This window comes from Bos indicus, chromosome 2, assembly GCF_029378745.1.
Source record: "Bos indicus isolate NIAB-ARS_2022 breed Sahiwal x Tharparkar chromosome 2, NIAB-ARS_B.indTharparkar_mat_pri_1.0, whole genome shotgun sequence".
Taxonomy (NCBI): Eukaryota; Metazoa; Chordata; class Mammalia; order Artiodactyla; family Bovidae; genus Bos; species Bos indicus.
This window is the reverse complement of record NC_091761.1, coordinates 71,136,456-71,149,817: the sequence shown is the minus strand read 5'-3', so window position 1 is coordinate 71,149,817 and position 13,362 is coordinate 71,136,456. Positions and strand designations below refer to the sequence as shown.

At 48.4% G+C, this 13,362-nt stretch overlaps 2 protein-coding genes across 15 annotated transcripts in view; one reads left to right on the top strand and one right to left on the bottom strand.

The window, feature by feature from the left end:
• C2H2orf76 (chromosome 2 C2orf76 homolog) overlaps positions 1–13,362 on the top strand; it is a 154,089-nt gene that overhangs the window by 11,336 nt on the left and 129,391 nt on the right. For 3 of the 14 annotated variants that reach the window (XM_070768849.1, XM_070768854.1, XM_070768917.1), the window contains exon 1: positions 10,730–10,864. The exons of 2 other annotated variants lie outside the window; for them this stretch is intronic. In XM_070768849.1, coding sequence (XP_070624950.1) covers positions 10,730–10,864 — 135 coding nt within the window. 9 more of the 14 variants (XM_070768896.1, XM_070768900.1, XM_070768913.1 and 6 more) reach the window with 6 other exon arrangements.
• DBI (diazepam binding inhibitor, acyl-CoA binding protein) lies at positions 5,523–10,703 on the bottom strand. Its single transcript, XM_019973871.2, has 4 exons — positions 10,566–10,703; positions 9,411–9,528; positions 7,132–7,194; positions 5,523–5,809 (listed from the first exon to the last, which is right to left on the bottom strand). The coding sequence occupies exons 1-4, from the start codon at positions 10,572–10,574 to the stop codon at positions 5,736–5,738; spliced, it is 264 nt and encodes an 87-aa protein (XP_019829430.1). The 5' UTR covers positions 10,575–10,703; the 3' UTR covers positions 5,523–5,735.

Sequence of the window (13,362 nt, the reverse complement as noted above, 5' to 3'; positions counted from 1 at the left end):
TTCAGGAAAAATGACCCCTCTTATACTCCAGGACTCTGGTGGACTAATTGCCCTGGAATAGGGGAGGAGGCGTCATTCCTCAAAAGCAGGGATGCCGGTCCAAGCACACACGAGCACAAAAGATACAATTTAAGATCAGGGAAGAGTCTGGGCTATCTCAACCAGAACCTCTCAAATTTTAAAATTCTAAATAGATGAATTCATTCTTTAGGCATCCTAAATGCTTTTGTTGATAAGCATGTATTCATTTTTCTTTTTTTGTGTTAGGCATTTATTAAAATCTCCACTCAATTCTGCACCATAGAGATTATCCCTATGTTATAGACAAAAAAAAAAAAAAAATCCAAGGCTCAGAGAAAATAAGCTGGCTCAAGGTCAGAAAGAGCAAAAGTAGCCACTTTGTGGTTCAAATTTAAATCGATCTGGGAAGCCCACGCTATTTCCACCACTACATATCTTCTGGTGAACAGTGTCCCTCAGGGCCACACTTAGGCAAAGCTGTGTGAATGGCTGAGGTAATCATTCTTTCCAACACCCTCCCACTTTGCAGTCTCCACTCTCTTTTGTAAGTCTCATGCCCTGGTGCCCATGGGTGATTTCTAAGTATGGTCACCTTAGCAGCAACCTGAGCTTTGGCTTTTTCATGATTTCCACCAAAACTGTGCTAACTCCCATACCTTAAGGCTGGTGATTTTTAACTGCTACTGCTGCTAAGTCGCTTCAGTCGTGTCCAACTCTGTGCGACCCCATAGACGGCAGCCCACCAGACTCCTCCATCCCTGGGATTCTCCAGGCAAGAACAGTGGAGTGGGTTGCCATTTCCTTCTCCTATGCATGAAAGTGAAAGTTGAAGTCGCTCAGTCGTGTTTGACTCTTAGCTACCCCATGGACTGCAGCCTACCAGGCTCCTCCATCCATGGGATTTTCCAGGCAAGAGTACCGGAGTGGGGTGCCATTGCCTTCTCTGGATTTTTAACTGAGGTGAGCCCAATCAGGTATTCGTTAGAGAGCCCTCTGGGTAATGGTGTCTCATTTGTACTTGACAAAGACCTTGAGGGTCTTCTGAAGAAGGGCCGCTGGTGGACAAGACCAGCCCACAGACAGCCATATGAGGATTATTAGCAGGCATATTAGTTTCCTGGGGCTCCTCTGACAAATCACATAAGCTGGATAGTGTAAAACAACAGAGATTTATTTTACCACAGCTCTAGATGCTAGAAATCCAGATTCAGGGTGTCGGCAGGCCTGGTTCCTTCTGGAGACCTAGAGAAGCTCTGTCCCATGCCTCTCTCTTAACTTCTGGGGTTGCTGGTAGCCCTGGGCATTCCTTGCCTAATTCCAGTCTCTGCCCCCATGTTTACATTGTCTTTCTCTCTGTGCATATCTGTGTCTCAAATTTCACTTTCTTTCATCTTATAAGAACAACAGTTATTGGATTAGGGCCCAACCTTAATGATCTTGTCTTGAGATCCTTATCTCAATTGCAACTGCAAAGATCCTCTTTCCAAATAGGTCACATCCTGAGGTGCGGTGTGTGTATTTGGGGGTGGTGGTGCTTAGGACTTGGACCTATATCCTGAGGGTACAGGATATAGCAGAGTATTTGGAAGCCCCAAAAGTTACACACTGAAGCTACTTGAGATTACCCCCCCACCAAGTGCAGAGTCCTTTACTGTCTTTGATATCTCACTGATTACTCTGGAAAGGCTTTGTAGGGGTATCTAAATGTTTGCAGGCTAGACTTATATTAGTTCGTTCATTCCCGAGCAAGGATACTTATCAAAAAATCATAAAACAAAAAAGGTGTAGGTCGACTAATTCCTGGTCCTCCAAGGATCGAGTTGTATCCAAGGCAGGAGGGTGTTGTGAAGCAAGGGGGATTCTCTGCTTGGAGGTGTGCACAGAGGGCATTCCTGAGCCCTTCTGGTGCACTTCCTGGTTTATGGCTCTTTCAGAACAAGGAGGGCATCTGACTGATCTTTAAACCCTAGGATCCTGGTGGGGCTTTGCTCATTTGGGGGGTCTGTTCTTAGCTACCCCAAGTCCTTTCAAAAGACAGGTTGTGTGTGGTCACACAAATAAATAAAAGGGAAGAACCATTCTGCCCCTTTCTTTCCTGGGAGCTGCTGAGGGCAGAGGCATTGTCCTGCCCTGAGCCAGTCCAAAGCCTCAGCTCCTTAAAGCTTGCCTCCGCTGGTTATTTCTTTTGGTTCATCCTCAACTCTGAATACCTATAATTTTACTTTACACACCTTTATGCTGCTTAAACTGCCCCCTCAAAACTTTCCAGCCTGATTCCTGCAAGCCAGGAACCCTTGGGGCCTTCTCATTCCCCTGTTCTGCTCTCCTTCTTTTCTGTACTGGACCCCATTTTACTGATGAAGAAGCTGAGGGTTACAGAGGTGACACAACTTGCCCTATGTCTATGTAACTTGAGAAGTGCTTGTCCAGTTGCAATCCAGGGGCCTTTCTGTGTCCCCTAAGATGCCTGGTTTCTAGCAGCAGTTCCCAGGCTTTTGGATCTTGGAACTACTTTAGTGTAGGGGAAACATGGTGACCGCCCCCCCATCCCCGCCAACCTTATTATTGAAGCACTACTAAGGAGGGGGTGCTTCCCAGGTGGCTCAGTGGTAAAGAATCTGCCTGCCAATGCAGGAGACCTGGGTTCATTCCCTGGGTTGGGAAGATCCCCTGGAAAAGGAAATAGCAACTCACTCCAGTATTCTTGTCTGGAGAATCCCATGGACAGGGGCTGTAGTCCGTGGGGTCGCAAAGAGTTGGACAACAGCAACTAAAGAGCAACAAAGTGGGGAGCCGCAGCTTGTGCCCTCAGACCAAGGCTTGTCCAAACAGTTGGGCAGGGAAGTACTGAGGGTGAGGATGCTGGCTAGGGAAGGCCTCCAAGCTGCTAGCAGTCACTATTTGCTGGGCATTGTGCCAAGCACTTTCCCCATTTTATAGGCTCATTTTCCAGATGGAAGAAAGTGTGGCTCAAAGAAGATAGGTGATTCAGCACCTGAGAGAGGCTGGAGTGGGATTCACATGTAAGTCTGTCAATCACCTGCAATGTAGGAGACCTGGGTTCAATTCCTGGGTCGGGAAGATCCCCTGGAGGAAGGCATGGTGACCCACTCTATATTGTTGCCTGAAGAACTCCATGGACAGAGGAGCCTGGGGGTGAGTTGCAGTCCATGGGGGCTGCAAAGAGTTGGACATGACTGAGTGACTTTGACTTTATGTTAGCCTGGCGAGACAGGGGTCACCAGGTAATGAGTGGAGACCAGAGGGGATGTGACAGAAGTGGACAAGCAAGGCCTTTCTGGTCAGAGAGCCCTGGGTTTGGATCAACTCATCACCTGAGCCTTCTTTTCTTCATTTGAATAATGGGCATGGTAACACAGCAAGGAGGTACTGTTCCTACCTCAAGGCACCGTGGATAAATTTCAGAACTGAAGCAAAGAGCCTGACCCTGCAGGTCCTTTGCAAATAATGGCCATTCATCAGAGGCCATGCCCTTGGTTGGCAGAGGGGCCTTGGGTCTGTTTTTTCACTCCAGTGTCTCTCCCATTGGCATCCACTGGAGAAGAGATACGAGTCATCATAGTACAATCTAAGCAGAGTGTAACTGCAGAGGGCCATACTGTGCTCTTTGTCAGGGCTTCCCTAAGCTCAGGTCCACTCTTCTGGGATCCTGGCTGGCAAGGAGGCAATGACGTCTGAGCACAGGTCTGCGCTGCCTTTCCAAGCTAGAAATAGGGCAGGGTACCAGGTAGTTGATTTTCTTACCCACACTATATCCAGTGTTAGGCTCTTGGGGTAGGTCCCTGACTGATAGATACTGCAAGGGATGCTGCCAGGGACAAAAACTGGTTTGAAGGAGGGTGAGAGAGAAATTCCTGATAAAGTGCTACACACTGTGGTACCTCCTTTACGGCAGGACCTTCTCACACCCCCTGGAGGCTACACTAGGCCTGACCCTGGAGCCAGGTCTATTTAAGACAAGCGCCATACCCTGGACTCTAAGATTGTTTTTCCTTTGGCTTACTCCCCAAAACAGCCAATAACTGAGCAAAGATGATCTAAATATGGGTCCAGGTGGGTGGCTATGGCTCCTTACTGCCTCCCTTAGGGTTGAGGTGCCCCCTGAGTTGGGTGGTCTTGGCAGCCTGGGTGGAGTGGAGCCAGGTGGGAGGCCAGGTTCCCTGCCTCAGATGCCCTTAATCACATCAGCACCTAGGAACTGGTGCTGCACAAATGACACTGCTACTCAGGACATCACCTCCCCTACACTGCACATCTGAGCTGTGGGGCTTCATTTTCCATAGGCAGCCTGGGCTGGAACTGGATGACTCACACTATTCTCAGTAATCACTGAGATGGTCAGACTGACCGTCTGAATGCCTTGACCATGTTGCCTCCCCTGCATCTCCCCATCACCTATGGTCAAATTCTGTACTTTTCAACTTGGTTGTCAACTTCCCAGTACCTAGTCTCCTTCCACATTGAAGGCACGCTGTATCCAGCCATACCAGATGCCCTCCCTGCTTGCTCCTGTTTTTCCCACCAGTGCTACTCACTCCTTTGAGGCCGCCTTGGCTGGTACAGGTGTCTGAACCAAGAAGACCTGCACCTGAATGCTGGTCCTGGGTTTCTTTAGCAGCTGAGTGACCTTAGGCAAGTTACTGTAGTGCTCAGGTCTCACTGTTCTGGAGCAAGGCTGAACTATGTCTAGGAACAGGGCACTGGCTCTAGAGGGGAGATCTAAGAGCTGCCTGGCCTCAGAGAGCCTCTCTTTAATTCCTTTTGGCCTCAGCATCCTCACCTGCAAAATGGAAATATGACTGCCTCCCTTGCAGGACTGTGGAAGTGACTGAAGGGGAACATGAGGCACAGAGGGTCTGATTGCTGTCTCCTTTAATTCTTACTATTCAACCACCTGCAAAGTCAAGCTTCAGCCTGTTTTCTTTGCAGCCTTAACCCCTTGCCCTTCTGAGGTCCTGACTGCCCTTCTCCCTGCTGAGCCCTCACTTCCCCTACTGGCTTTTTGCCTGCCCAGGTGCATGTGGCCAAGCTTCCCCAGAGGACACTGGGGATGCTTCCTGAAAATGCATGTTTCACCCTGACTGGGGTTTCCCTCCTTGCTTGTTTACCCTGCAACCACAGACTGGTTGGACCTCAGCCAAAACTCAAATGCTCATTAACCCTGCCTTCCTCAGAGTATGAGGCCAGCAATGTTCTTGACAGAGAGTTGGCAGTCCCTGCAGATTGACGTTTCAGCCCACCTGACTGGTGTAGTTGAAGCTGGGGAAGATGGAGACAGGGAAGGCCACTGCTATAATAACTCCTCTGCACCAAGGTGAACACAGGCCAGGTCTGAACAGGTGGGTGCGCCTGCTCACCCTCCAACAAAGTGTACAGGGGGAGATAGGTAAGTTCAAACACTTCTAGATGAAATCTTTGGAAAAAGTGAGGAAGAGAGATTGGAATAGAGGACATTATTTCAAGAACCCAAGTTATCGAAGTAAAGTAACAAAGATACTTTTAATTCATCTACTGATAAAAATTACTCAGCAAGGATTAGTAACCGTTTCAGCTCCTAATCTGTTAGTCATATCCTGGGCTGTCTTGAGCTTCTGGCTTAGCTAGTTATTTATGAACTTCATCCCCAGTATTAGAAAAACAAGGCATTAAATCAGTTTAGGTGAAATGAATGGCTGGCAGCCAAACTCAGTCTCTTATATTCCATATTTTTTCTTTAGTTCTTCTACTTTGTCAATGTAAGCTTTCATGGCATCTTCTTTAGAAGTCCCTGCAAGGTATCAACAAGATTATTTGTCAGAGAGGCAGTACTGTAGAAAGGCAGCAAACTTTAGAGCCCCAGGTTAATGCTGCGAGGCTGTTTCTCATCTGTGATGGGGATGGGGGTTCCACTACCTACACCTCACAGACCTGGCCAGGATGTGACTTTTGAAGTCCTTAAGGAGCTTGGCCCACAGGGAAGGCTCCATAAAGCACTGAGCTCATAATGTGTGTGCAGCAGCCTGAGGCCTGTCACTGGCTTGCTGGCCAGGTGAGTATCCCACTGTTGTGTCCCACTGACTTTCACGATTGGCTTTGATCTATCAAGTATTTCTCTGTTGGGCTCTTATCTCTCAGAGCTGTTAAGCTGCCAGGGAAGAAACAAAGCCAGATACCCTCTTCTCCCCAGAGAGCAGCTTTGGGAACTCTGAAGACAAGCAGCTGGCCCTTGGAGGGGAAGACAGAGGACACTGGAGATATCCCTCAGAGATAGTGATGCCTGGTGTCCTGGATTCTATGCTGAAGGAGAGATACTCAGTGGGAATTAGTGTGTGTTCTGGAGCAAGGGTGAGTACATGGGGCCTCAGAATGGTATGGAAATGCCCAATGGGAATGGACAGTCAGAGGGGCATTCCTGTTTCACTTACTTGCAGATCCTAGGAGTGTATTTATTGTATTCTGGCCCCTTCTGAATTCAAGGGTTTCTCATTTGCAGGAAGACAGAGGGCTTATTCAGAAATGAGCAAGCTAGGACACAAAAGCTGGCAAGCACTTCAGTGCCAACTTCTGGGTCTTGCTGCCGCAGGTGGCATGTGATTAAGTCACAGCCGGGATACTTCTTGGCCTCTGTTCTTAGCATATAATAGCTCCATTCACCGAGGCTATGATGTGCCAGCAGCCTGCCATGCATTAATTCATTTCTGTTTTTAGGTGCCTTTCTGGCTGGAAGGGAACTAGGGAGTGCTACTTGGGCCAGGGGGTCACTGGCTGGCCTTGTGAGGGAAGGGAAGGTGTGGACAGGAAACCATCCCTATTCTGAATATCATAAAGCCCAAGGCAACTCATCACCTCCCAGTCTGTTTGTCAGTGGCCTGGTCCCCTGCCCCTCCACTCTCCAGATGATATTATGACTCAGAGATGGTGTTTTTGGAAATGGCACACATGGTATCATAAGTGGTCTAGTTTTGTTTTTTTTTTTCCATTCTGGTCTAGGTCAAACTGGTTCCCAGCACGTGCCTCATCCATTCTGTTCTCTGTCCTTACCCCTTACACTCCTTAACAGTATTTCATGACTGGGGTTCCCAAATGAGGGAAGCGTATTAAAACAATTACCTTTCAGCTCATTCCAGGCATCCCACTTGGCCTTGCCTTTGAAGTCCAACATTCCAGGACGTTCTTAAACAAGGGAAGGAAAGACATTAGACCTGCTGCAAGTTCTAATGGGGAACGTTATCCATTTTCTTGCCATGATAGCCATATTTTATCTTCTTTTTCCAGGCTCTGCTGTGGAGTTAAATGGGTCTAGTATAGTGGGTTCTGCCTTCAGAAACTTACATGTACAGAAATTCAAACTTAAAATCTAGAGAAAATAGGAGGAAAACCGTTTTCATTACCAGATAGCCCCTTTCTTATAAATTAACTCCAAAATTTCTTTTAAAAACCATACTTTATTTTTTTTAAACAAGTACCACAATCCATTCACCTGGCTTAAAATTCAACCACCACAAAGGGATTACTATAAAGTTTCCTTCCACTCTTCCCACCCAAGGTCTCTCTCCCATGTTATTGTTATCAGTTTTGTAGGTGTCCTTTTCTGTGAACTGTCTGTTCATATCCTTGCCCCATTTTGCTATCAAATTGTTAGTCTATTTCTTATTGTTTTATGGGAATTTTATTCCACCCCCCTCACCCCGAAGGCAAGCTTCCTTTAAGGTACACCATGGTTTTATACCTGTAGACATGTTATCAGTTGCACTTGGGGAACACACTTACACCTCCCTGCTGACCTAGTTCACTGCCATGCTAAGAAGAAAGCCCAGGGGAGCAATCGCAGTGCCCGCACCAGGACCACAGTGTCTGAGAAACATAAAAGTCTCCCCCGAAGTGCTTGCTGGGAAGCATTCCCAGGGACACCTGAGGGAAACCGTGCCCCAGAATCATCAGGATCTGAGATTGGCACATCCCAATAGCCCTCTCATGATGATGGAAAGGTGATACAACATTTACACTGTCAAACTCAGGGGCCACATGCCACTGGTGGCAGCTGAGCACCTGAAGTGTGACTGGGGAGTTAACTGTTGACTTTATTTCATTTTAACTATTCTCAGTTTAAATTTAGATAGCTGCATGTGCCTAGTGGCTGCTGTATTGGACCGAACAGCCCTAGAGGGAGCTGATAAGGAAGTGATAAGAATCCCAAGCCAGTCTACCTACACTAATGCGAAAGCAGGGCAGAGGACAGTCTCTGTGACAATCACGTTTGTCAGAAAAGTGTCTCAGTCACTCTGGTCACCCCTACTTCATTTCCCCTGCCTCCCTGGGAAGAGGCAGAGTTTATAAACCCAGGGTAAAACTCACCTTCACCACAAGACCTTTCTTAACTAAGCCCTCCCTGTGATTTTTATTTTAAAATATTTTATTTATTTGGCTGTGCTGGGTCTTAGTTGTTGCATATAGGATCTTTAACTGTTCCCCGACCAGGGGATCTAGTTCCCTGACCAGGGATAGAACCTGGGCCCCCTGCAGTGGGAGTATGGAATCTTAGCCACTGGACCATCAGGGAAGTCCCACTCCCTGTGATGTTTGATTTGGCACTGCCCAGGATCCTTAAGCAGCCAGCCCACCTGCTCTACCCTCTACCCTAACTGCAATGGAATTAGGGGCTATGCTCACCCTCCTAAACAGGAGCGAGGGGTGACCTCCTCTATGCTTCTGTGGCCACCATCTCTGAGTCCCTGTGTACAATGCATCATGCTATTGCCATATACTCTGGAGTTTGAAGAACTTAGGGGCAGAATGAAAACTGTCCAAGGGAGAAAAGACATTCTAGAATATGGTGGTCCAAACTAAGGCTTCAAATCTGTACCTAGATTTTTTGACAGGGAACAAATGGTGGAATTGCTGTCAGCAAAAATGCTTCTGACCTGCTGCAGAAAGCCAGCAGCTACTCTGGCCGTAGGAGCTGACATTGGGCTTGGCCCAGCTGCCAAGCTCTCCGACTTTGATCCTGTCCGACTGGGGTGGAAATAGTGTGGTTCAACAAAATTACTACTAGCTGAGAGCTTGGAGCAAGGCTCTTCAAAGCTGGGATCTTTGTTCCTCCCAAACAGATGGAAAATGCTGGTGATAACGAGACAAGTCCTCAAACTGGGATTTGAATTCTGCTATCTGAGCCACCAAGAAACCAAGAACAGTGCAGGGTCTGTAAACCCCATTCAGGAACATGATCTTTGGGCAACCTCTCCCAGTTTAAACCCCAGGAACCACCTTAAGAGTAGGGCTGTGGGTGGTTTTGAGAATGAGGTTCCCAGAGATTAACAGTTTCAGCACCAACCAAGGCTGCCAAGCCTACTTTGATGAATCTGGGCCCTCCCAACTCCACCTCAACATACCTGTATTTATGTCACCCACAGTTGCTTGTTTGTAGTGGCTGTAGATGAACAGCATCTCCTCATCTGCTGGCTTGGTCTTAAGATGCTTAACTTCCTCAGCAGCTTTGTCAAACTCAGCCTAAATATGAGTGAGAGAAGAGGCCTGACGAGTTCGGTAATTAGGATGGAGGGGTTGGAAAGGAAGCACTCTCTTGCCCTGCTGGTGAGGAAAAGCAGTCTTCCTCATCTCAACAGGGCAGCTAGAGAGATTCAGCAAAACCAGGAGGGTAAGCACATCCCTTCACTCACTTGGACAACTATGTACGGGGCTCTCACTAAACCAGGTATCACGAGCTGGAAACAGTGGTGAAGGAGGCAGGCTGAGACTGGCTGCAGTGGACACACACTTCACAGAAAAAGCAGCACGGCCAACTGGCTGGCCAGACAGAGGTCTCAGGATAGCCCTGACTTGCGATAGGGCTGGCACTGGGTGACTGAAACTGCGGAGAAAACTGCATGAGCGCAGCGGTGTCAGCGGCCAGAGCCCGCTGGTCCCCTCCCTCTGAGGCCAGGGGATCCGGCGCCGATCCCTGTTCCGGTGTCCGTACTGAAGACGGGGGAGGGGCCAAAGATCACCACCCCCCGCCCCCTCACTGCTAGGTCCCGGAAAATCGTCTACAGTCAAAGAAGAGGTCACCCCTCCTCAGGCTGTGACCCTCCCCTGGCCTCGCGCTGGACACTCGGCCCCTGCTTCCCCTGACCTCCAAGCTCTCAACCGCGGCCTCCTGGCTTCTCCACTCTATATGGCACCCCTACTCCTGCCGTGTCCTTCCGGATGGGGCACTCCGTCCCCTTAGTCTTTCAATCTATAAAAACCATTACATCCCATCTGTCCATGTTGGACGCTAGCCTCCGACCTCAATTCCTGCTTCACTGCGAACGAAGTCTTCCCTATGGGCAACTTGCCAGCCGTTGAGGACTCAGTAAAGATGTTAGGAGCCCAAAACCTGAAAGTTCCGCTTACAGGATTCTGTTCAGTCTGGGCTGGGCAAGGGTCCAGAAATAACAGCAGAGCACGGAAGGGAAAGACCCTGCGGGGTTGTGTCTGCGGGATAACCCCGCACCAGCTTCCCGCCTCGTGGCACCTTCGCAGCCAAGGCTGGGCACGCGTATTACCTGAGACATGCCGGCGGTGTTGCAAAGATTCCAGGAAGCCCGCGGAGGCGGCGAAGAGAAGGTAGCAGCAGCACAAGAGACTCAACTGGCAGCGATTTTAGAAGCGCAACCTTAGGCCTCTCCACCAGTGCTCGGACCAGGAGAGACAGCCAATCAGAAGCTAGATGTACGATGGGGGCGTGCCCAACCGCCCCAAGCTGCCCCCAAGCTGCCAAACTCTCTGCCAACCTCGCTTGAACCTGCGGGGGTTTCCTTGCGCAAGCGCAGCGAGGAGGAGTCGAAGGGGACGCCGGGAGCAGGTGAGGATCGCGGAAGTAGAGCGTTCTCGGTAGTGACTGCCAGTTGGTCAGAGCGGGAATTGGGTTCTTGGGTCACCGTGGGGACTGACCAGCGAGGCAGAAGACAGGGGGTGGACGTTGAAGAGCGGAGGTTTTAAAATTTGTTTCATTAAATCTTGTGTCCTGCGTGAAATGCCGGAAGTCGCGCCGCTGGACGAGTAAACGCTCACGCTTGGGGAGGGCGAGGGGCCCGGTCCTTCTGTTGGGACTAGAAGAGACTTTCTGGGCGTGGTCCCTGGAGAACTGCGCGAGGGAGGGAAGCTGGATTGGTTCCCAGAGGGTCGAAGCCGAGGCCTCTTCCTCTGAATTTTTGACACGTTCTGTGACTTGCCGTTGGCCGTGATTTGCAGTACTGTTTCGTGTGCAGTAATCCGTCTGGTGCACTTAAGTCAGGGATAGTGTCTTAGTTGTCTTGACCTCCCTGGTGGCTCAGACGGTAAAGAATCTGCCCAGTAGTGTGGGAGACCCAGGTTGGATCCCTGGATCGGGGAGATCCCCAGGAGGAGGGCACGGCAACACCTTCCAGTATTCTTGCCTGGAGAATCCCATGCACAGAGGAGCCTGGAGGGGCTACAGACCACGGGGTCGCAAAGAGCAGGACACAACCGAGCGAGTAACACTTTCACGTTAACAGACTTGGCCCGGACTAGGTGCTCAGCAGACATCTGTTATGACTTTCCTTCGTTCACGAGTGTGTACTGAAGTCTTGTCAGGTTACTTACACACTCCAGACCGTAGGGTGAAGGATTAAGGGAAAATAACTTTTGAGAAAGCCCCTCAAGAGGAAGCATTCCAGGCAGGAAATGAGTGTAAATGTCTGAGCAGGGAGTGAGGGGAGGATAGGAGATGAGGCTGGAAGTTTAAGGAGGTGACAGGCTGGCTGGATGATGCAGAACCTTGAATTTTATTCTGAGTGAATTAGAGGCTTTTGAGCAGAGGATAAGAAGACTAGGGCAGTTTTGCAAAGTTGTTGCAGAGGCTGATAGTCTCCATGGGAGAGAGGTGGGTGGGGGAGTTTGAAGGTGATACCTAAGAGACCAAAGGGAGAATTTTCTGGCTGCAGCTACAAAGGAGCTAGGTGAAAGGAGGGAATTGATGGAAAATAAGTCTCCTGTAATCTTTTGATAAAGAGAGACCATTCCTCTCCAATTCCTAATTTGTAAGGAGGAGTGGACTGCAGATCAACCTCCAGATCCTTCCCACATTAATTTATAGCTGTAGGTGTTTAAAGAAAGGCCAGGTAGATGCTTTCAGATATAACTTACTAACTTAATGGAGATCAGGGTTTATAAAAAGGGGAAAAATGGAGATGCAATAGCAGGGAGCACATCTTGAGTCTTCAGCCTATGTGTAATTTTGTTTGAGAAAGCAAAGCCAAACGAATTAACAAATTTTGGAGCTAACTTTGGGGAAAATTACATTTGAATTGTAAGAGATGTGAGTGTCTTCCAAAATGACAATTCAGAACTGTCTTTTTGCCCTTAGCCCCATATGAAACTTGGATTCACTTTTGTCTCCATCATTTGGTGCTTACAGCTTCCTTGATGAAATTCAGATTATTCCCTGTGTGGATCATATTTGCAGTCAAATATATTTTCTAGTAGGTAGGTTTTGTGCTTCCTGGTGGCTCAATGGCAATGATTCTGCCTGCAGTGCGGAGCCTCAGGAGACATGGGTAAACACAAAGTTATTGTGTTTGTGTTGTGTTTGGCACATTTGAAAAGATTAGGTACCTCTGAAAATGGAATTTTCTTTTTATTCCTCCAAGGTTGGCTAGTGTGATTGAATTTTGACTGAAGTTCAACATTGCAGAAAGCAAAGCTAGTGTTTTAAATTAACTTGGTAATCTCCAGCTTAAGTGGGGTTGATTTTTTGGTTGCTTCTTTGGAATATATGCCACATTTCTTGAAAAAACCGACCTTCCACATGGTGGTTTTGTGCCCAGGTTGCTTAAAGTGACAGAAGTATGGAGCTAATCTCAGGGAGCCTGAGTCTGCAGCAGCTTGAAGTGGGGCTTCAGTTCCTTAACCAGAGATTGAGGCCAGGTCGCTGTGGTAAGAGCCCCAAATCCTAGCCACTAGGCCAGTGGTCAGTGACAAGGGCCCCAGCCCTTCAGCTTTGCAGAAAAGAATTTCCAATGAAGTCAGAAAGTAGTGAAGCATGTGGAATATTTATTAAGAGGAAAAAGAGTACATTATATGTGGATAGAGACACGAGTGGACAGAGAGAGTCCCTGAGTTGTGCCTTCGTGGTAATTTGAATTACTTTTATGGGGCATTTCTTCCAAGTTTCTGTTGGCCAGTCATTTTGAATTGCCTGGTTCAGATACATCTCAGGATCCTCCCACATGTGTATATGTATCTCTTAGCCAAGATAGTTTCTACCGAAAAGGCCTAAAGGTAGAACATCTCTTATCATCACTCCCCTTTTGACCTCCACAGAACCTACATACAACGTAT